At 41.7% G+C, this 24,719-nt stretch overlaps 2 protein-coding genes and 1 pseudogene across 9 annotated transcripts in view; 1 reads left to right on the top strand and 2 right to left on the bottom strand.

Annotated features, from left to right (window-relative positions):
* The window catches only part of LOC139459513 (coiled-coil-helix-coiled-coil-helix domain-containing protein 5-like), a 433,260-nt gene that overhangs the window by 210,486 nt on the left and 198,055 nt on the right, over positions 1–24,719 (bottom strand). The gene's annotated exons all lie outside the window — the stretch shown is intronic.
* LOC139459508 (uncharacterized) lies at positions 867–14,262 on the bottom strand. Of its 8 annotated transcripts, XM_071241003.1 has the most exons (8): positions 14,186–14,262; positions 11,726–11,830; positions 10,263–10,427; positions 7,632–7,955; positions 5,573–6,491; positions 4,629–5,074; positions 2,868–2,950; positions 1,862–1,928 (listed from the first exon to the last, which is right to left on the bottom strand). In XM_071241003.1, the coding sequence occupies exons 2-5, from the start codon at positions 11,790–11,792 to the stop codon at positions 6,481–6,483; spliced, it is 567 nt and encodes a 188-aa protein (XP_071097104.1). In that variant the 5' UTR covers positions 11,793–11,830; positions 14,186–14,262; the 3' UTR covers positions 1,862–1,928; positions 2,868–2,950; positions 4,629–5,074; positions 5,573–6,480. The 8 variants fall into 8 exon arrangements, with proteins under 8 accessions (XP_071097109.1, XP_071097110.1, XP_071097107.1 ...); XM_071241004.1 differs by having other exon boundaries at positions 1,851–1,928; positions 2,909–2,950; positions 4,629–6,491; XM_071241006.1 differs by lacking the exon at positions 2,868–2,950 and having other exon boundaries at positions 1,840–1,928; positions 4,680–6,491.
* Positions 16,570–21,327, top strand: LOC139459361 (uncharacterized; annotated as a pseudogene).

The raw sequence follows: 24,719 nt of genomic DNA, 5'->3' as shown, positions 1-24,719 counted from the left end.
TAAATGAAACGTTGGTGAAACTGCTATTAAAACAATCAGATATCAACATTTGATATTCAAGGCTAAGAGCTGTAGCATGCTGAATATTGCTTATCTCCCTTGGCTATAAGGGCCTTCTAAACAGAGTTAGTAAGATTAGGACACCCTACAGCTGACTGATTGACCCAGCCATTGATCAGGGATTTGTACCATTTGGTAGATGGTACTCTTTTACTCGTTTGATATGCTATTCGAAGTGGATCCTATGACTGGAAATTTGTCGATTTTCTTCGATTTCTTCAAGTTTTTATTGACACACCAGTTCCTTCCAAGAACTTGCCTATAAGAAAACCCTTGTCACCCATGACATCCCCTGGCTCAAGCAATGGCAAGAGTCCACTGTTTGGTGATTTCAATGTCAGACATACAACCTGAGAACATGTCAGATACAAAGGTTATTGCCCCTGAGGAGCAATACCCACCCGGCCTTGCCATGTGTTCCTGCTCTTGTAATGAGAATACAGTAGAGAACTCAATGCACAGAGGAGGGTCTCTCAGTATACATTTCCGTGCAGTCAATGATGACTCGAGTTCTAGGGTATAACAATCAGAAGTCTCCAGGCATATTTTCCAGAACATCATCAGCAATGTTAATGCTATACAAAACAAAATAGAGATAATTGCACCAAGTCAAAGCCCTTCTACTTATGGTAGAGACATGACAATTGAACCTAACAGATAAATGTACTTCACTTGAACCCAGCTTAATTCTGACAAGAAACATGAATAACTCCTCAAATAATGGAATAGAGTGAAACTGTTTGGTTTTGGAAGACCGGATTCACCTTCGTAATGTAGGTTTGATAAAATAAAAAAATGCTTGCAATGTTTGAAATGATGGTAATCCTGTATAATATTCCAGCAATATATCATCATACATGAATTTACAAACTCCAAACTTTTCAAGTTCAAACTGTTTAGTTCTTCAATCTTGTCATCCTTTTCCATGACTTGCCTCTCTTGTTCACATAGTTTCTCATTTAGTTGGTCTATGGTGATCAGTGATCGTGGCATCACATTCTGCTTCACTGTAACATACCAATTATGATGGATCAATATTACTGTATTCGACGTAATAACCGCCCCGCTCTATAAAGCGCCCACGGCGATATTTGCTAATATATTGGCTATTGAACAATCCCATTTAGAACCCCTTGCGATTGATCAATGTACACAAGACTTATTTATTCGCGTATAAAACGCACTCGTGTGTTATATTGCATTCTTAATTATGGGCAATTAAATCCTGGAAAAATATATCAGTCGCATATAAACATTTCAGTCTGTCAGCATAAACCACGAAATTTATCTTTCTCACTGTTTTTTTTCCCACCAAAATAATATTCTAATAAGAGCCCCCTATTTCTAATTTTGAGAGCACCCAGGGCGCTTATTACGTCGAATACGGTACTTCTTGAATTACTTCTTAAATCTCTGGAATTACAAATGAGGCAAAATAAACTTAATACGATTGTCATTCTTACCGTATCAGAGGTGGTGACTGGTGGGCTCCTTGTTGGAGATTCCTCAGGTGGTGACATTTTCTGAGACTCGTGAACAACATCATCTGAAATACATATTTGAAAAGTAAATACATTTCAGTTATGGTCAATAACTTGCCCTATGATATTTCCTATATTGCTGAAGTAGTGGTCGCTGGTCAGTGCTATTACAGGTATTTATTTATCTTTTATGACCTACTTGTGTGTCATAAATACTTGAAATATTACGAAGATTTGTAGCAAATCTTATCTCGCTGAGATATAGACTGTTTACAATTAACATTTCCTTACCTCTATGGCAAGAGTGTCCCCAAGAGGGTGGCTTCCTGTCCATTTGAAGTCATCCTTCATGGAATGGATGCTGCACACAACTGTGTTTGTGGTTATCTTTGAATAAAAATATAAGATAGTGAACACAAGATATAGATGTATCTAGTGAAAATATTAAATATCTTAAGTATGTAGGTATATGATGTTCTTTACTATTATACAAACTATACTTAATAAAGTTAATATAAAACCTTCCATTCATTAAAACGTTTAAAGACACGGTAAAATCCCTACGGGCATCGCTCCTACACAAAGGCACACAGCAGTAATCTGTCCTTTTTGAGGTCGCCATTCCCAGGTTTTTGGGTTCGGTTTGGGTTGCTGTGTAACGACACACTCAGCAATATTCCAGCTATGTAAATATTCGAGTCTGGACCAGACAATCCAGTGCCTGATATCATGAGCATCGATCCATGCAGTTGGGATCGATGACATGCATCAACCAAGTCAGCGAGCCTGACCACCCGATCCCGTTAGTCGCCTTTTACGACAAGCATAGTCGCCTTTAACGGGATGTTGGGATGACACCAACACACTGGGCTCTAGATGCTCCCAAGAGTAAACACACATTGTGGTTCTTTGCAATTATCTTCAGTTCATTACCAAAGGTTTCTTAAAGGAGAGAAGGCTCTTGAAAGGACAGGCCATATGACCACGTGTTGACATACCTCAGGTAGGGGTTCCCACATATGACCACGTGTTGACGTACCTCAGGTAGGTGTTACTACATATGACCACATGTTGACGTACCTCAGGTAGGTGTTACTACATATGACCACATGTTGACGTACCTCAGGTAGGTGTTACTACATATGACCACATGTTGACGTACCTCAGGTAGGTGTTCCCACATATGACCACGTGTTGACGTACCTGAGGTAGGTGTTCTCACATATGACCACGTGTTGACGTACCTGGGGTAGGTGTTACCACATATGACCACGTGTTGACGTACCTGAGGTAGGTGTCCCCTCATATGACCACGTGTTTACGTACCTCAGGTAGGTGTTCCCACATATGACCTCGTGTTGACGTACCTCAGGTAGGTGTTCCCACACATGGCCACGGTGTTGACGTACCTGATGTTTGACAATGTAAGTATTTAAATAAATACATGTTTGCTGTATTTAATTTGTTATATTTCAGTGTGAAAGACTGACTTTTCTGAAGTTGAAGAAAGGGATATTTTCATTGCAGTGAACATAACACTTGATATTTCACTGCAGTGAACATTACACTTGATATTTCACTGCAGTGAACATAACACTTGATATTTCACTGCAGTGAACATAACACTTGATATTTCACTGCAGTGAACATAACACTTGATTTTTCACTGCAGTGAACATAACACTTGATATTTCACTGCAGTGAAAATAACACTTGATATTTCACTGCAGTGAACATTACACTTGATATTTCACTGCAGTGAACATAACACTTGATATTTCACTGCAGTGAACATAACACTTGATATTTCACTGCAGTGAACGAACATAACACTTTGATGGAACTATTATCATACAAGAGACACCTCCCCTTAAATTGTCTTTACATATGAACCATTTGTGGTTGGAAGCGTTCTCCGGTAGTGAGGATTCAAAATTGTACAAAAGGTGGGGCTGACCCGGGGCGGGCCAAATAGGGGTAATTTGGCGTCATTGCATTAACGACCTTTTCTCTTGAACTAAGAGATAGATATCAACCATATATGGTTTGCAGCATTCTCCGGTGGTGAGAATTCAAAATTGTACAAATGGAAGGGCTGATCACCCCCAAGGGGCTGAGGGGCGGGGCGAAATAGGGGTAATTTTCGCGGTATTTCTTTAAACGACTTCCTCTCTAGAACTAAGAGATAGATATCAACCACAGTTGGTTGGAAGCATTCTCAAATGGTGGGGATTCAAACTGGAGAAATGGAGGGTTGAGCACCACCTCCACCCCCATCCCCGGGGACTGAGGGGCGGGGCTAAAAAGGTAATTTGGCAATATTGCTTTAAACAGCTTTTTCTCTGGAACTAAGAGATGGACGTCATCCATATTTGGTTGGAAGTATTCTCAGGTGGTCGGAATTCACAATTGTACAAATGAAGGGGCTGACCCCCCAGGGGTTGAGGGGCGGGGCCAAGAAGAGTTTATAACTGGAAACTTAGATCCTGGATCTTAACATTGAAACGGTTCAGATCTTTATGCTACATTTGTAGCTAGAGAAATACATGTTCATGCTGTCAGATTTGCCATCCATCTAATTTAAATGCTGACCGAGTCAAAATTACGAAATATTTGCAATATTATATACATGTACAGCGCAAATGTATATTTTGTCATCATTGCCTAAATACAGGCCCAATGGGCCTCGTTTTTCTTAAAATTGATTTTGTACATAATCATATCTAAATGTATAATAAAGAATTTTCGTGACCATTAATATTTCTTATATACTTTTGTTTATATTGTTTAAGATTTTGCAACACGAAACTACCTTTTAAGTCGCAAACACAAGGAGTGGTGAACCGTCCCGGTATGTTAGGTAGGTAGAATTTACATTTCAAGGTCTTACATTTTTAATGAAATGATTTAATTTTCCGGTAGACACCTACACACTCCCACCCACCTACTCGATGAGAGAAACATGATATTTCACCCGACACATGAAATATTCTCTATATCTAGCTGTTACATGAGAATATTTTACTCACGATATAATATTTGTTTAAACTCTCCACGACCGAACTACCGATAACCTAGTGTACTCACTTCAGACTTTGCTGGCAATGTTTCAACATCCGGGGCTCAAAGTATACCTACGAGTAGGGATAATTCCTAAGCTGGACTTCAGCCCTGTTGCTTTGACATGTCAGCAGGAAGTTGTATATATTGTCATCATGGCCCTCTGAATTCTGCGTTGCTATTCGGCTTGGATAGGTATTCAATTATAACTGAATGATATCAATAATGCTCCGTGGCTGTCTCAATAGCATGACTCAAACATGTCAGGTTAATACGCCCTCATGGTTGAATAGGCGAATCTTATTTTTAGATTTTGCGTGTTGCTCAACCAGTAGAACTACATAATAGGAGTTGTCGCCATGGATATCATTGCTTTTTTATCGATGTTGGGCCATCACCGGGTTCTTGGGTAGCACAACATGACATGCGAGGATTTGTCGCCTCGATTTCTCAGCTGGTTTTCCCTGTCAACCCTGAGAGAGATGGCGAGTCAGAGAGATAGAGACGCTCGGAGACAGAAATACAGACAGGCAGACAGACAGACAGATATTTAGAGACGGACGGAGACAGAAATACAGACAACAGACAGACAGACAAAGAGGGAGAATGCCACGCACACACGCACACCCAGCCAGACACAGAACGGCGAAACGAACACCGGAGCTCTTGAAAATCAAAACAAGAGTTGGAAAGCTTGAATAAGACAACGATGTTAAAATGTCGAGTTTTCCATGATAATCTATCAAAACGAACATGAAATATTATGACATGACAGGAACTCAATTCATTAGTCTAGTGTTGTATAATAATATCATCATATCAGTATCTAGGATTAACATTTTTGATTAAAATGCGCGAAAAGACACTGTTTATTACAATTTACACTGGCTAGTGTAATGAACAGACATAATACAACCTCATCGTTTTCAAACTTTGCCTGCATCACATACACTGGAAAATTAAGCACTCACGACATGGCTTTAGCCTCGGGATCATCCTCCTGCCGACCTCCAGGATCAACGTGACGTGGCTTTACCTCCGAATCCTCCTCCTGCCGACCTCCAGGATCAACGTGACGTGGCTTTACCTCCGAATCCTCCTCCTGTCGACCTCCAGGATCAACGTGACGTGGCTTTACCTCCGAATCCTCCTCCTGTCGACCTCCAGGATCAACGTGACGTGGCTTTACCTCCGAATCCTCCTCCTGCCGACCTCCAGGATCAACGTGACGTGGTTTTTAGCCTCCGAATCCTCCTCCTGTCGACCTCCAGGATCAACGTGACGTGGTTTTTAGCCTCCGAATCCTCCTCCTGTCGACCTCCAGGATCAACGTGACGTGGTTTTTAGCCTCCGAATCCTCCTCCTGCCGACCTCCAGGATCAACGTGACGTGGTTGTAGCCTCCGAATTCTTGCCGGCACATCTTTAGATTTCAGGAAGCTATTTCTAGATTACATGTCAACTAAAGACAGCATGTTAAGGGGCTTACTGTAGACTAGGGTGCCACCTGTTGCCGTACAGTAGTGTCACGGTCCCCTACCTACCAGGAACCTTGATTCGCAGAGATTATAGTCCTTGATGGTTAAATATTAGTCAGTGACTTTCATTAGTGTTAAGTGTCTTTGATCGACATGCGAGTTTCTTTACAACATTTAACACTGCCCGGACATAATTGAAATACTTTTAAAAACTACACGTTACCCCAGGCACGTGTATGACAATGTCGATAAGATCGACTTGAAACATAACAAAACGTGGAGAGATACAAAGGAATGATACTTGCAGCTCCACCCTTCTTCTGAATATCAATGCCATCAGAAATGTCATCGGAATTCCAGGGATTCTACATTCGGTTGAAAACAATCATTATATAGCTCTATTTAGTTGTTTTCTGTGGACAAATTGGACAATCAAGAAACTATACCAACTCGTAGTACTCCATGCGTGACATGTATTTCAGTGACCCGGTAACCCGGTGACTTGAAATGTATTCATTACGTATAATATATCATTTTAATATAATACCAATGAAAACCGAAACAAATCGTTTTAACAGCAGAAACTTAATAATAAAATCTGTTTTATAAAGAAGCTGTAATAAGTATCAATTTCATTGGCACATTGTAGCAGCCTATTTTGATTCAGGAACACTATCTGGCCGTATTAAGAGTCACTACTAAAAGTGGATGGCTCTTGAACTACATCCGTGATTTCACTGATTTATCCACAAGAGGTGTGTTATAAAGCCTGTACATATATCTTGCTATAGATCATCATATTCGAGAATATAACGGAAGATATATAAAAAGCAAATACGAGTTCTGGTGCATAAGTTGCAGAAAAACAAGAAAGCATATATTTCAATCATAATTCTTACTCGTTGCGAAATACAAAAGCACAGAATATTTCGAAACTACTTGGAAAGTATGTTTCAAACAGATGTGCTACAGCAGATTATTACCAGTAAAGCCGATGGTTATATAGGCAAGCCTACGTAAGCAGGTAGTAGAATACTGAGGCGCCAGAGGACAGGTCACACACCAGTATACACATGCATACATTTAGTACTTCACACTAACACATGAACACATACACACGCATACATACATATGCACACATGCATTTGTACATTCACTGTACATTTGATGTTTGACAAGATCAAACTGCACATTTTGTAGTTGGATGTCTATTGCTTTTCATAATGGCAAAAGTTCATTATTGTGCAAACTGATACAGTGAGTGCGGGAGTATGGTTTAACGCCGCTTTTAGCAATATTCCAGCAATATCACGGCGGGGGTCACCAGTAATGGGCTTCACACATTGTACCCATGTCGGGAATCGAACCCGGGTCTTCGGCGTGACGAGTGAACGCTTTAACCACTAGGCTACCCGACCGCCCTAAACTGATACAGACATAACATATATACATATATAAAAGGAATCTATGAATGACAAAGGACTATACTTCAAGGTTCAGGAATTGCATTAATAGATACTTGACATTGTAAGGATTGGAACCTTGACCCTCACCATCACAGTTGACGTTCGCAAATGCCGTTGCAGTAACTTCGTGCACCACGTCTCCCGTCCCACTCTCAACACAATAACACCTTCTCGTGGCAAGGTCATCAATGCTGACGTCACACTGGGGAGGCGTAAACATGCCGTCTGGCAAGCACGTGCGCTCGTGGAGATAAGAAAGGTTCATTGCGTGCATTGCGGACTTTAGTGCATCAAGGTCAATAAAGGCACGGAACTGCACGATGCTCGTGTCGGTGTTGTTGTCCGTAGTGTTGAGGACTCGAACCGTCGTTGTATGGAGCTCCTGTTGCCGCTCACACAGACTGAGGTTCTCTGCATATAGGGTAAATTAGTAGAACATATATAGTGGCCTGTTCTAATGTTCTACTTTAATGTTTTAATTGAAAATGCCAATGACTCCCATTCTAATGCACGTATGTACATCACATAGATAGACGTATGTAAATTCTGCACACGTGTGTAAACATGTCACGAGAACGCAAATATACACAATATGCAAAAGAACACTTTATGCAAATTTGCACCATGCTTCGAGTTAGTGCAACGTATTTGTGCACGTGTATTTACTGCACGAGTGTATTTACTGCACGAGTGTATTTACTGGACATGTGTATTTACTGCACATGAGTATTTGCTGCACGTGTGTATTTACTGGACATGTGTAGATACTGCACGTGTGTATTTACTGCACATGTGTATTTACTGCACGTGTGTATTTACTGGACATTGATGATTTGAGTCATGGGTACACATGTGCGTATCTTCAAGGTTCTGACTTTGAGAACTCTCGTGCGTCCATGAAGATATATTTATGGTCACACCTGTCTGGCAAACTCCGGGAATCCCTTCCTGTTGGAGTAACCCAAGGATCGTCATGTGGAGTTCTATGGGTTCCATCAATGGTCCTAGCCTCACAGTTAGTGAAGGACCATTTTTCTGGAAGCCAGTGACCACCTCAGACAGATCATCACCCTAAGAAATCTAAATTAAATCTTCAATGTTCATGGATTGCAATGAACTCGGTTGTTTTTTCCATCAGCAAAAGCGTCCTCGTATTGTTGAAGCGAACACAAAGGGAGGCTTGTGCTCTACTGCCGACGGACCACGTATCCAGTGGGTTTCAGAGAGTCATGAGCTTTCCAAACAGTGACTGGAAGTTCACGTACCCAATGGGTTTCAGAGAGTCATGAGCTTTCCAAACAGTGACTGGAAGTTCACGTACTCAATGGGTTTCAGAGAGTCATGAGCTTTCCAAACAGTGACTGGAAGTTCACGTACCCAATGGGTTTCAGAGAGTCATGAGCTTTCCAAACAGTGACTGGAAGTTCACGTACCCAATGGGTTTCAGAGAGTCATGAGCTTTCCAAACAGAGACTTGAAGTTCACGTACCCAATGGGTTTCAGAGAGTCATGAGCTTTCCAAACAGTGACTGGAAGTTCACGTACCCAATGGGTTTCAGAGAGTCATGAGCTTTCCAAACAGAGACTGGAAGTTCACGTACCCAATGGGTTTCAGAGAGTCATGAGCTTTCCAAACAGTGACTGGAAGTTCACGTACCCAATGGGTTTCAGAGAGTCATGAGCTTTCCAAACAGTGACTGGAAGTTCACGTACCCAATGGGTTTCAGAGAGTCATGAGCTTTCCAAACAGAGACTTGAAGTTCACGTACCCAATGGGTTTCAGAGAGTCATGAGCTTTCCAAACAGTAACTGGAAGTTCACGTACCCAATGGGTTTCAGAGAGTCATGAGCTTTCCAAACAGTAACTGGAAGTTCACGTACCCAATGGGTTTCAGAGAGTCATGAGCTTTCCAAACAGTGACTGGAAGTTCACGTACCCAATGGGTTTCAGAGAGTCATGAGCTTTCCAAACAGAGACTGGAAGTTCTGATACTACTGTTTGTTCTCACAGGTTTGCTGTCCCCACATAGATTGGTTGCTTTGGGGTTCTGCATATTCTTCTCGCTGTATGACGCAACAGTAACGAAATTGATATATGGTTAAGGCAACTGCCGTTTGTGCTCAAGTTCTTACCGAAGCACTTCAAATTCCCACATCCTTACTAAAACACGTGGGAACGCATAGCAAATTTGCATTTCCGTTTGGCGTCTTTTTGCTTAAGAATGGGGTACTTAGTTTGTAGATTTGCGATCGTGAAAAACGTAATGGAATTAGATATGCGTTACGTGATGTTTGGACAGGATTTACAAAACAATATTTGTTCGACACCCCACCATGTGTTGTATACTAGTTGACGCGCGTCATTGATTACAAACTTTAGTGCACATTAAAGTACCCATTCTCTAAAAAGCGATATATCGCCCCTATGAACGCACTACAGTGAAGTCCTTCTCGTAGAGACTGGTTACTGGAAGTGTTCGCGTTCGTCACCTTTCCGTGGAGAGGAATTATTTTCGCGGTCTTTCTTATTTCCGGCTAGGATTTCCGTTTTTTCCTGATATCTTCACATTGGGCCGGGGAATAACTGGTATTTTTCAGGATACGTTTCTCTTTTCAAACACTATTTTGGCAAAACGTCTTTGAAAACGTACAAACGTGCTCTCAACTTTTAAATGGAGTCGTATTTTAATCGTAATAAAATGTGGGGTATATACATACTCTTCGCCCCGACGACTTGCAAATTACACAGCGGTCCAGCACGCGATTCCGGGCACTGGCATAAGACCCCGTTATCCACGTTACCAACGCATTTGCCCAGGGGAGTGTTCAGCGTGCAGATGTCAGGCATCCCAGCCAACGCCGATAGGACAGTGCACAACGAGTCTGAATTTTAGAAATATAAAAGACGTTTAGTACATTTGAAGTAATAATATGTGATATAAAAATGCTTTCAGTTTCTGTGAATATTTGAGATGGGTTCATTTATACCTTAACGAGCGGCCCAGTCGCCCAAGCCGCCGTTATTCGCTATCCAAAGTTGCGTCCCTTAGTCGACATGAATTGTTTCTGTGTGTTTGTTTGTTTGTTTGATGTTTAACGCCGCACTCAGCAATATTCCAGCTATTTGACGACGGTCTGTAAAATAATCGAGTCTGGACCAGACAATCCAGTGATTAATATCATGAGCATCGATCCACGCAATTGGGATCGATGACATGCATAAACCAGGTCAGCGAGTCTGACCACCCTATCCCGTTAGTCGCCTTTTACTGTTTCTGTGTGAAGTGTTTCTGTGTGAAGTGAGTTGCAATGGGCGTTTAACATTTTTCTTATATAACCATGTGCATGAACGTGTGTGCAAGGCTTCTTGTACTAGTCCGGACTTGTTCTGGTTTATATAGATAAGATACCATACCCCACTTTAACATGAATACCGCTCTCAGACACAGTAAACTGCCTGAGCCGACCAGCCCTTGTTTTTCCTTGTATGATAAGTACCTTATTTTAACGTCTGTTGATATGATATGATCGAACAACCGAACTCTCTGGGCAGTCGCTTCAGCCACTACACCACGGAGGCAATCTGTGTTTCTGAGTTTGTCAGCACCATACCTGTGCTCATGGGTTTCACCGAAGTAAGAAAGGTCTGCGAACTGCATCACCTCGGACTTTCCTCCCACATTAAGATAACACGTTCACGCTGTTCAAGGCGGTGTTAAACTCCCCCCACTCGTTCATTAGATGTTAGTGGGACGATTATAATCAAGTTAGGGCAGCACTATCTGTGCTAAAACATTCTTCTGTTAGTGGTATTCATACTCTCTGTCGGAAGGCCTTGTTTACGTCCCTTAAGACTCTGAACGAGTAAATGATCCTGATCGAGTCTAAAATTACCAAAAGCATATATACCCCATTGAAAAAAAATTAAGCATCGCTTACTATACATTTCCACATAAAATAGTCATTTTCGGATTTTTTTATGACACATTTTCATTTAAAAGTGAAAACTATTATCTAATAACATGTTTTGTAACTACTCCATGGCAACAGCTGTTTGACTATTTTCAATAGCATCTTTACTTATGATATGACCTAGTTCTTCCGTTCAAACTGCCCAGAAGGCATTGGTATAGAGAGGGGAGGGGTACTTAACATGTTTCCAGGTGTATGGATCAACTCACTGTTCATGGCCAGGCCGTCCGATGTGTTGAGTAACACCAGTACGACCAATACAAGCAGTCTCTCCATCCTGTAGTCCAGCGGTTCCTCTAGCACGGACACATCACCTGCCCCGTAACCAACAACACAGCTGAAGGAAAACTAAGGAGAGACAGTGGAACATCGATTCGGACGATTCGTAGGAAACCGTATCGTCCGGAATAACGAGGTTTAACTGTACAGAGCGTGTACAAAGTGTGAATACAGCGTATACAACACTGGGACTAACTCATCTGATGAACTGTCAACATAATGACACAATTACCATGCCTAAATTACTTTATTAGCAGGCTATATCCATTCATATAGCACGAGTGATTACAAAATGCATCATCATAGCTTGCGTCATCTTCCCGAGGCAAGGGAGTTAACTGGCTATATAAGTCCAGTTTCCACCCTTGACAAACCAAGCTGGGCTTGACCGTAGCTCCACCAGTGTTTATTACGAATTCATTCCTGACCAACTCGTGTTATTCCGGGACAAGCCGAGTGGTGACGAATGTTACGAATGATGTCCCTTCTATATCCCTCCTATTGACCAATCAGATTCAACCTCTCATATCAGTTGCAATTGCTTCAAACAAAATAGCGGCGCTCAGTCAAGAAGATCTGATCGATAATCAAAATCAAAAGACGTGCAATTGTTAAACTGCGTTTAGAAAATAATCACATGTCACTAAGACCCCTGAAGAAATACCTTGAACCTGAACATGATTTAATTGTTACAAAATACAAGCTATGGCAACTTTTGCATACATAAGGATACAGATAAATACAAAAAATAAATAGTCGAAATATGGCTGTGTTATGTGAACGATCTGCCACCCTTCGCCTTCGAACCATCAAGCAGAAACGTGAATAAGGATATGAACCTGTTTTCCAAGATACTACGAGGGTAATTGCTTCTTACGCAGCCAACAGTCAGTAGGTACCCGGTGAGGACTAAATGGAGTCTGGAAGAAAGTTGCCATTGGGAAAAGGTGAAAGACTTATCGTTCTCCACGTTGGACATGCTAGTCAGGGCTTTCTTGACCTCGAGCCAAGGCCAAGGACAACAGGGACTACCACACAGAAAATGAACGGCGTTGTAGATAAATTGGTCTCTACTTTGCCTGCCAATTCCCTTATTATCATGAACAGTATGCAGGACCCAGACAGCAAGGCCCCGACGTCTAATAGCCTTAAAGGAGATATGGTGACGTGGTTGCAACGGATGAATATGATCTTTCTTTCCTGGGCTCCTCAGCCACAACTCTATGAAAGCATCAAATCTAAAAAACCTGCGTCTGTGCAAATAGTTGAGAATTACACCAAAGGTCAAGGTCACGCCGTCTTACGACTTCCCCATTACCACTGCTACCTGTACTTAATAGAGGTGATATGGAGTATCGTCAAAGGTGGTGTTGGACGCGGGATGTTGAAAGCTAGTAAATGTATCGGTCGCGTAACAGTGGAGACATGGAAGCGTTGCGTTACGAGATAGAGTCAAGATACTGGTCACGTAATAGGCTTCAGCAAGCAACAGTCCCACCAACAGTCCCAGCAATTACAACGAAGAGGGATGTGACATGAGCGAGTCAGATTGCGATTAAAATTATCATGATACGACTTTTATGCTGTTATTCCATTTACCATTGTTCAAGATGTCAACTTCTACACACAACAACCTGATAGATTCCGGTGGGAATAGAAATACAGGGTATCTAATGCCGGGTATCGAATACACATTTAACAGACTATTTTTAGTTACTCGTATTTTGCTATTCATCGTTCTCATTTGGGTAATAGTTTCTAAAACAACTTTTTCCAGTGATGACGTCTTTTTTGTTCCGTATAGCAATATATGCTGTAGGCCTGTCTCCGTCCCTCTCGACAGACAGACGGACAGACCGGCTTCATGGAAACAGATCAACGTTTTACATGGGGAAAGAGGTCGGACAGAGCTCGACAGGTACCTTTCCCGTTGCCTCCTAGTGACTGCAGGCGAGGAACGCAAACGCCCTACGGCGTGTAAACCAGTCCAGGACAGTACGCGGCTCCCTGTTATGATTGTTGCCGAATAACATAAACATCTTTAGTGTAATAATTTACTGTCAGGGATGTTTTAAAAAACATTTTCATGTTTATTTATGTATTTATGCATATCAATATACACATGGGAGACAAAGATAAAGTTTCTTTTAAAAGCTTGGTTTACATTTTCCCAACGATTAGACATCCCCATGGCCCATGCCACCATGTACCTTTCTCAAACACATAACGAAATACAAAGAAACGGGTCTTGCGATGAGCTTGCGTTGTCATTTTGCCCTGAAACATTGGAACAATAGTACGTGGGCTATTAAATGCCCTAGATACGCTACCCTATACGTAATCATATTCTAATTCAACATATATGAAAGAAGAAACACACGTATACTCACAGATCAGTAGCTGTGTAGATTCTGGCAGTGTTGTCCTTGGAATAAACACGTCAAGCCGAGCTCGTCAGTTGCAACTGACCTGGACCTGTACAAGCAGGAAGTATATTGCTCTCATTTAAAATAAATATGAACGGGACATACAACGGGACATTCAAAACGTTCATTGTTGTTAGGTGAAACACACACTTCCTCGTGAATAAGCTCAGTGATTGTGAATGTATGCAGTATGCCTGGTGCTGGCCCGGCGGGTACGGTCCTAACAGATCTCACGGTTAGCAATAAACCTAACTGAAATAGATGACTTGACTGTGATGTAGTGATGTGGAACTGACTGTGTTTGAGAGACACGGGTCCTCCCAGAGTCCAGATTTCACACAGAAGTTGATCCTTTGCGTGACAGCACTATACAGTGTGTCTTCTCGTCGGGACTCTGCGGCAGGGTACCGCCCTGGTAATATGTACTTGTCTTATAGATCAGGCATAGCACTTGCCTGATGTCGCGTGATCGTGCCCCATGGCGTGAATCGTTGCTCATGCTTTCAGTCACTGGTTTTCCTGGTCCAGACTCCATTGTTTACAAGTCAGCGTTATGTATCCGGAACACTGCTGACTTCGGCGTTTAGTATACATGCACTCACACACTACGTGCTCGTTGGTTTCACCAAAGTGGCAAACGCTAGCAACAAACGAGTTGTATGTAACCGTCATGATTTGTCTGAAGTACCGTACGCTCATTCAACGATTTTCCTACCTGAGTGAAGAGTAGAAGAAGTAAGGAAAGTCTCGGGTCCCTTGGTTAAATACCTTCATGTAGTGCAATCACATCCCTGATTACTTGTTGGGGTTGGGACACATGCCACAATCTCGCAGGTCACCCCACACGTTCATTAGGCAAAGGACAAGGTAGGATAAGCGCCCTTTTTGGTCAACAGGATCCGCGTACATGCATTTTGAAATGGGCCAAACCTTTAGAAATTGTCGTGAAAGTCATTATATAACTTCTCATGAATGAAAACTAGACTGTAACACATTCCAAAAATTGAAACAAGATAGCAAACTACAAGTGTTGTGGTGTTACTGCCAGAGTCAGAGTTGTGGCCATACCACAGGTGTTATGTACCAGATAGCAAACTACAAGTGTTGTGGTGTTACTGCCAGAGTCAGAGTTGTGGTCATACCACAGGTGTTATGTCCAAGATAGCAAACTACAAGTGTTGTGGTGTTACTGCCAGAGTCAGAGTTGTGGCCACATCACAGGTGTTATGTACCAGATAGCAAACTACAAGTGTTGTGGTGTTACTGCCAGAGTCAGAGTTGTGGCCATATCACAGGTGTTATGTCCAAGATAGCAAACTACAAGTGTCTTGGTGTTACTGCCAGAGTCAGAGTTGTGGCCATATCACAGGTGTTATGTACCAGATAGCAAACTACAAGTGTTGTGGTGTTACTGCCAGAGTCAGAGTTGTGGCCATATCACAGGTGTTATGTACCAGATAGCAAACTACAAGTGTCTTGGTGTTACTGCCAGAGTCAGAGTTGTGGTCATACCACAGGTGTTATGTCCAAGATAGCAAACTACAAGTGTTGTGGTGTTACTGCCAGAGTCAGAGTTGTGGCCACATCACAGGTGTTATGTCCAAGATAGCAAACTACAAGTGTCTTGGTGTTACTGCCAGAGTCAGAGTTGTGGCCACATCACAGGTGTTATGTACCAGATAGCAAACTACAAGTGTCTTGGTGTTACTGCCAGAGTCAGAGTTGTGGCCACATCACAGGTGTTATGTACCAGATAGCAAACTACAAGTGTCTTGGTGTTACTGTCAGAGTCAGAGTTGTGGCCATACCACAGGTGTTATGTACCAGATAGCAAACTACAAGTGTTGTGGTGTTACTGCCAGAGTCAGAGTTGTGGCCATACCACAGGTGTTATGTACCAGATAGCAAACTACAAGTGTTGTGGTGTTACTGCCAGAGTCAGAGTTGTGGCCACATCACAGGTGTTATGTACCAGATAGCAAACTACAAGTGTCTTGGTGTTAATGCCAGAGTCAGAGTTGTGGCCACCAGATAGCAAACTGCAAGTGTTGTGGTGTTACTGCCATTCCAGATGATGTCTGCAAAACTTCACTTCCCCAAACCTGGCATCTTCCAAGAGGAGAAAGAATTAAGGGATCTCGGTCAGATGATATAGTTGTTCAAGGGTATGACACTGAGAACCCTACTCCTGTCACTAAAGGTGTCCATTCTAACCTCTACAATCCTTTGCAATCACCTCTACCACCAATCCCAAACCTATTTGATTCACTAAGTGACATTAGCGGGATCTGTTACTTCTGACAGTTGCTGTACCAAATTCTAAGTCTGAAGTATTAACAAAGTTTGGCATGTTTCCAAAAGGGAGTGTGTTATCGTATTAGCAAGGACTTACGAAGGGCACCATTATTAATGATCATAGTCACACAAATTCCAAACTTTCCACTCCAAAACAGTATTGGTCCCTCAAGTATTCCAAGTGATTCACAGTCAACCTAGAAGCTCTCTCTGTGACTAATGATCAAAGTATTGAGATTGAGAAATCCACTCAAACACAGTCATCTCATCCCGAGTCAGACAATCCAGATTAACTGCATCTGTGGCCGGTGTAATGATAAAGAAGAAAAGAGTGTGAGTGAGTGAGTTGGGTTTAACGCCCCTATCAACATTATTCCAGTTATATCACGGCGTGTCAGCTTAATGTGGGAGGAAAGCCCCAAGTGATGCAGGTCTCAGACGTTTACCACTTCGGTGAAACCCACGAGCACGGGTATGGTGCTGATAAACCTAGAAACATAATCGGGGCGAACCGGGATTCGAACCCACAATCATAGGTTTCTGGCGTGCCCAAGGGGCGCAACTCTGCACAGCTAATCGCGGCGCCTTAGACGACTGGGCCACCCGTGCCCCCAAAGAAGAAAAGAGGTTAATTTAAACATTTGTTGATTTGTTTATTTAGGTTGTTATGTCATGTGCTTAGAAGAAACATAAAACAATGACTGACAGATAAACAGGAATCTTCCTGAACTTATTTCATAACTAAATACTCTTGCTTTCAGGATTTGAGAACTATGCCACCTTAGTAGTATAGAACGGGTCCGCAGAAGGCCATTTTGGTTGATCCGGTTGATCCAGGCGGATGCGAAGGTGATTGGTTGATCCAAGTCACGTGATCGGATAGGATGACTCATGCATCAACAACGCGTCACAGGTGAGGGGGAATGAAAGGTGTGTGTTTATAAGGCAGAAAAGAATTCATAAGAAAACAAAAGTAAAAGGTTATGAATAGAGCTATGTGTATAACGTGCTGCCCTAAATAGACAAGCAGCCCAGTTTGAATTGAGCGCGCTTGACAACTCACGTGGACCTATATTCAAATAACCCGCGCTCGCTAGAGCGTGCGACCTGGTTTGATGAATGCAGGGTGTGTGTTGAAAGTACAAGTACCACAATAGAGACGGGTTGTGTCAACACGATATACGCCGGATAATGTAAGGGAAAAAAAATGTACGTCTAGCTGGATCAAATTCATCTTGTACGGTCTACACGTTGTACACCACGAACGTTAGACAACCTGTAAAGAAAAAAATATATAGACAAAATAGATAAGACTACGCAATCAGCAAGCTAGCAGTGTCGTTTAATTACATTTAGCGCAAAAGAACGAGCTAATGTATAGCAGAGAGACTAAGCGACCGACCGCCCATAACAATGTCAACATACCCCGGCCGTACAATTAATGTTAACATACCAACTTCGCCTGAAGCTTCCCATTCATAAATTGTGTGACCAGTGTCCCGTATTTATGATATGTTAGGGAACATGTGTTGTACATTTGTTATTTTAAAAGGGAGTTAGTTCAGAGAGGATATATATATGGGTATTCCCCTCATTAAACCTTTCTTTCGTTGGTGTCTATTAAACGTATCCGGTATTTAATACATTTGAATGATGTAGGAAAGTATGTGCGTGTAGATGTTGTACCTATATCCGAACACGAATGTATGACACCTCTCAATAGATCAATTATGGTTCTAACCACGACACGCAACATGACTATGAGCGTGGTTAGCAGTTCATATTTATAAACACATCGTAAATGGCAGATTTCTGATGAATGAACTCGCCCGCACACATGTCTATAGGGTTATGTTCGCCAGAACTGTAAACAGTGACACATTTGATAACAGGAAGGGTGTGTGGAATGCACACGTCCTTGTAAGGGTAAAATACGCGTTTAAACTCACCATTTAAATGATGACATTACTTTTTTAGATGTATTGGTATCAGTGAGTGAGTGAATTTAGTTTTACGCCACACTCGGCATTATTCCAGCTCTAGGACGGTGATCTGTCAATAAACGAGCTTGGACCAGACAATCCAGTGATCAACAGCCTGAGCATCGATCTGTGCAACTAGGAACCGATGGCACGTGTCATCCGAGTCGGCGAGACTGACCAACCGATCCCCGTCAGTAAGCATGGGTTACTGAAGGTCGATTCTATAACCCGGGACCTTCACGGGTGTAGTATGACGAAGATTATATACTAATATGATCACTTTTTTAACATACTCACAAGTGTGCTGTGAAGAAAAGAGTGTCTTCCAAGAATCCCTGCACGTGTAAGACATTATAAACTCTACAGTAGTGTAGCCCGACAAACAGTTTTACTCTCGCCATCAAACGGATTGGACGTGAACAACATGAAGAAAGCATCAGAGATTAGACTTGACCCTAGAGATATATTTAGGAAGACTACGTTGAGAAAATCACAACAGAGAAAGAAACCACAAGCAGCCAAGAAGTCGACGATGAAGACAAAGAAGAGACAGGTAACACCTAAAATGAAAACGATGACAACCAAACAGGAATCGAAGACAACACCCCAACCCGTGAAAATACAACATGTGTCGGAGGTGAAGGCTGTGGTGGAACGGGCACTTGCTGCCTTGAAGCGTCAACAGAGTCAAGGGTATAAAAGAAAGCTCCATACCCTCTAATCGCACACCGTATTGGATCGCCATGGGGGTTGCCACCTGTCCAGACTGTGAAAAAATGTTTTCAAGGAGAGATGTCATGTTACGACACAGGAGAAATAAACATAGCATACCGCCGCCGTTACAAGCCCACCCGCCGCCGCAAGTCCACTCGCCATTACAAGCCCACCCGCTAACGCCGCCGCCGCAAGCCCATCCTCTACCGCCGCCGCCGCCGCAAATCCACCAGCCATTACAAGCCCACCCGCTAACGCCGCCGCCGCCGCAAGCCCACCCGCTAACGCCGCCGCTGCCGCAAGCCCATCCGCTAACGCCGCCGCCGCAAGCCCATCCGCTAACGCCGCCGCCGCCGCAAGTCCACCCACCGCCGCCGCTGCGTCAAGCGAACCCGCCGTAACAAGCACATCCGCCGCCACCGCCGCCATCGCAAGTCCACTCGTGGCTGCCTCATTTACCATGTATATCTGATCTTCGAGAACAATTCAAGTTCCTGATTCCCTCAAATGCGCTCGTTGTGGGACCCAGTGGTTGTGGAAAGTCTGTGTTTACCTCTCATGTACTCAGCATGGCCTGATCCAACCCCAACCTACCCACATCGTTTGGTGTTATACTCAATGGCAGCTGCTCACCGAGGTCCTGATATAATGGCTGCCATTGTCATCGCGTTAAATGGAAAAGCTAGCGTTGAAACATCAACTATGCAAGTCGGGACAGGGCTGAATAATTCTTTACAAATGGTTCACAATAGTACGCAGCGCGGGGTGATTCGAAATCCGGCTGCCTTCAGCGTTATAGTCAATGCAGGGTGACGTGACGACCTCGTTCTTGCGCGCTAAATGTAATTAAACGACACTGCTAGCTTACTGATTGCGTAGTCTTATCTATTTTATCTATATTTTTTCTGTACAGGTTGTCTAACGTTCATGGTGTACAATGTGTAGACCGTACAAGATGAATTTGATCCAGCTAGACGTACATTTTTTTCCCTACATTACCCGGCGTATATCGTGTTGACATAACCCGTCTCTATTGTGGTATGATGTACTTTCAACACACACCCTGTATTCATCAAACCAGGTCGCACGCTCTAGCGAGCGCGGGTTATTTGAATATATAACGTGAGTTGTCAAGCGCGCTCAATTCAAACTGGGCTGCTTGTCTATTTAGGGCAACACGCTATACAGATAGCTCTTTTCGTAACCCTTTACTTTTGTTTACTTATGAATTCTTTTCTGCCTTATAAACACACACCTTTCATTCCCCCTCACCTGTGACGCGCTGTTGATCCATGAGTCATCCTATCCGATCACGTGACTTGGATCAGCCAATCACCTTCGCATCCGCCTGGATCAACCGGATCAACCAAAACCAGCTCCTGCCTACTGACACTATACTACTCACCTTCTTGAAAACAGGAAAGATCACGACAGTGCCAATGAGACATGGTCCTGCATGTGAGCCAACTGCAACCCAAGCCTATGCTGATGTGAGAATAATAAAATTCTGCCTTGATTACACAAACAAATATCTTCAAACTATTTCAGTAATCCTAGAAATAATTTAGGACATGATTGTAGTCACTTGTTTCCTTTTCCCCACAAAATTATCTTATTACTGACTGACAAGTTCCTTTTCTAAATTGACCTGTGTTGAAAATGTGAAAAATCTTCTAATACCCCCTGGTATTTTAAAAAAAATTACCATGTTAAAGTTGAAAAAACAACAACATTTTTTGTGTTTTTAGATGCAGGATACAAGTGAATATGTTGAGGTGTGGTGTGGTTATCAGCCCTATCTGTTCCTGGCTTGAAGCGTCACCTGTTAGAAAAATCTACAATCCTAGTCGAAACCCACCCTATGGCTTACTGGAAATAAAATGTCCAACTATTCCCAAAGCGAGATTAGACTACTTGCATGTGCCTGATGGTCAGTTTCGACTTAAACATCTACCACCTAATACAGATGCAGTAACTGGCCTGACATGGTGTGGTTTGTTTGTGTGGCACCAGGAGTATCATCATTTAGAAACTCTTTATTTCAACCAACATGACTGGGACACAAAATGCAAAACAAAATTGGATGATTTTTTCCCCCAATATTTCCTTGATTGAATTAATTTTAATATTGACAAAATTGCAACTTTCAAACAATGTTACCTGAAAGGACCTGATACCCACATACACTTTTACTATACTATAATTGTGATTTAATATGATTTATTGTTAAATCTTTTCACTTATTCTATAGCACTGCGGCTGAAAAACTTTCACAGGGAACATGATATCAGATCAATATTACAGGATTCAGCAACATACAGCAATACAATTAACCCATATAGATAACAAACACATGAAGAACAATAAATACAAATTTATTTTCAACCTGTTATGTATTAACAACAGTGTAATAACAATAGACACATTGGCAGTAGGAAAGCACGGTATTAATAACTGATAAATAACAATCCAATTTTCTATATACAAATTGTAATTACTTCTCAAAGTGTATTTTGGGTACAAATTTTAGAAAATTGAAATTGTTAACTTCGATATGAAATTACAGATGTTTTACCCAGGGGCGATAACTTCCATCAGCATATAACGTCTCACATTTTTCCTGTCATCCATGATTAAGAAATGGGAAGCAATAAAAGCAAAATGTATGGACCCAGCTTTCCAATGTATCGCAAAACATAGCAGGACAAACAGTCATGTGACATAAACAGCATTAATAGACATGCATCATAAAGGGCTTGAAGATCTGAAATTACATGACATGTACTGCTAGCATAATGCAGTGTTTCATCTTCATAAGTGACAGTCAAGTTGGATTCTACAATACATGATTTGCTGAAAACACAGTATGAGCACATGTGTTAACTTCATATGCATTGTCTATCTGGGATACAACATATAAAATCTGTCATTAGTCATGATCAGATAAATTACAATTACAACTGGTTTCATTTGCCTTTTGCTAACAGTGAAAATATCAACAATTCATAATTTATCACAGGTTGTCTCCCCTTACACCACCTTATAATATCTTACCTACAAATGAAAATTTACCAGCTACTCAATATCACATAAATGAAACGTTGGTGAAACTGCTATTAAAACAATCAGATATCAACATTTGATGTTCAAGGCTAAGAGCTGTAACATGCTGAATATTGCTTATCTCCCTTGGCTATAAGGGTCTTCTAAACAGAGTTAGTAAGATTACCACACCCCACAGCTGACTGATTGACCCAGCCATTGATCAGGGAACTGTACCATTTGGTAGATGGTACTCTTTTACTCGTTTGATATGCTATTCGAAGTGGATCCTATGACTGGAAATTTGTCGATTTTCTTCGATTTCTTCAAGTTTTTATTGACACACCAGTTCCTGCCAATAGCTTGCCTATAAGAAAACCCTTGTCACCCATGACATCCCCTGGCTCAAGCAATTGCAAGAGTCCACTGTTTGGTGATTTCAATGTCAGACATACAACCTGAGAACATGTCAGATACAAAGGTTATTGCCCCTGAGGAGCAATACCCACCTGGCCTTGCCATGTGTTCCTGCTCTTGTAATGAGAATACAGTAGAGAACTCAATGCACAGAGGAGGGTCTCTCAGTATACATTTCCGTGCAGTCAATGATGACTCGAGTTCTAGGGTATAACAATCAGAAGTCTCCAGGCATATTTTCCAGAACATCATCAGCAATGTTAATGCTACACAAAACAAAATGGAGATAATTGCACCAAGTCAAAGCCCTTCTACTTATAGTAGAGACATGACAATTGAACCTAACAGATAAATGTACTTCACTTGAACCCAGCTTAATTCTGACAAGAAACATGAATAACTCCTAAAATAATGGAATAGAGTGAAACTGTTTGGTTTTGAAAGACCGGATTCACCTTGGTAATGTAGGTTTGATAAAATAAAAAAATGCTTGCAATGTTTGAAATGATGGTAATCCTGTATAATATTCCAGCAATATATCATCATACATGAATTTACAAACTCCAAACTTTTCAAATCAAACTGTTTAGTTCTTCAATCTTGTCATCCTTTTCCATGACTTGCCTCTCTTGTTCACATAGTTTCTCATGTAGTTGGTCTATGTAGGACTGGTGATCAGTGATCGCGGCATCACATTCTGCTTCACTGTAACATACCAATTATGATGGATCAATATTACCGTATTCGACGTAATAACCGCCCCGCTCTATAAAGCGCCCACGGCGATATTTGCTAATATATTGGCTATTGAACAATCCCATTTAGCACCCCTTCCGATTGATCAATGTACACAAGACTTATTTATTCGCGTATAAAACGCACTCGTGTGTTATGTTGCATTCTTAATTATGGGCAATTAAATCCTGGAAAATATATCAGTCGCATATAAACATTTCAGTCTGTCAGCATAAACCACGAAAATTATCTTTATCACTGTTTTTTTTCCCCACCAAAATAATATTCTAATAAGAGCCCCCTATTTCTAATTTTGAGAGCACCCAGGGCGCTTATTACGTCGAATACGGTACTTCTTAAATTACTTCTTAAATCTCTGGAATTACAAATGAGGCAAAATAAACTTAATAAGATTGTCATTCTTACCGTATCAGAGATGGTGACTGGTGGGCTCCTTGTTGGAGATTCCTCAGGTGGTGACATTTTCTGAGACTCTTGAACAACATCATCTGAAATACATATTTCAAAATTAAATACATTTCAGTTATGGTCACTAACTTGCCCTATGATATTTCCTATATTGCTGAAGTAGTGGTCGCTGGTCAGTGCTATTACAGGTATTTATTTATCTTTTATGACCTACTTGTGTGTCATAAATACTTGAAATATTACGAAGATTTGTAGCAAATCTTATTTCGCTGAGATATAGACTGTTTACAATTAACATTTCCTTACCTCTATGGCAAGAGTGTCCCCAAGAGGGTGGCTTCCTGTCCATTTGAAGTCATCCTTCATGGAATGGATGCTGCACACAACTGTGTTTGTGGTTATCTTTGAATAAAAATATAAGATAGTGAACACAAGATATAGATGTATCTAGTGAAAATATTAAATATCTTAAGTATGTAGGTATATGATGTTCTTTACTGTTATACAAACTATTCTTAATAAAGTTAATATAAAACCTTCCATTCATTAAAACGTTTAAAGACATGGTAAAATCCCTACGGGAATCGCTCCAACACAAAGGCACACAGCAGTAATCTGTCCTTTTCGAGGTCGCCATTTCCAGGTTTTTGGGTTTAGTTTGGGTTGTTGTTTAACGCTGCACTCAGCAATATTCCAGCTTTATGACGGCGGTCTGTAAATAATCGAGTCTGGACCAGACAATCCAGTGCCTGATATCATGAGCATCGATCCATGCAGTTGGGATCGATGACATGCATCAACCAAGTCAGCGAGCCTGACCACCCGATCCCGTTAGTCGCCTTTTACGACAAGCATAGTCGCCTTTAACGGCAAGCATGGGTTGC

This window comes from Haliotis cracherodii, unplaced genomic scaffold, assembly GCF_022045235.1.
Source record: "Haliotis cracherodii isolate W230 unplaced genomic scaffold, xgHalCrac1.p SCAF_13, whole genome shotgun sequence".
NCBI lineage: Eukaryota > Metazoa > Mollusca > Gastropoda > Lepetellida > Haliotidae > Haliotis > Haliotis cracherodii.
Note: the sequence above shows the minus strand (reverse complement) of the source record. Positions and strands in the feature narration are given on the sequence as shown.

Excerpts from the sequence above, each read along its gene's own strand:
- LOC139459508 (XM_071241002.1), bottom strand. The coding sequence starts at position 11,792 with ATGGAGAGACTGCTTGTATTGGTCGTACTGGTGTTACTCAACACATCG. Across the intron at positions 10,428-11,725 it reads GGACGGCCTGGCCATGAACA|ACTCGTTGTGCACTGTCCTA; the intron begins GTGAGTTGATCC and ends TCTAAAATTCAG. Across the intron at positions 7,956-10,262 it reads GCAAGTCGTCGGGGCGAAGA|AGAACCTCAGTCTGTGTGAG; the intron begins GTATGTATATAC and ends CCCTATATGCAG.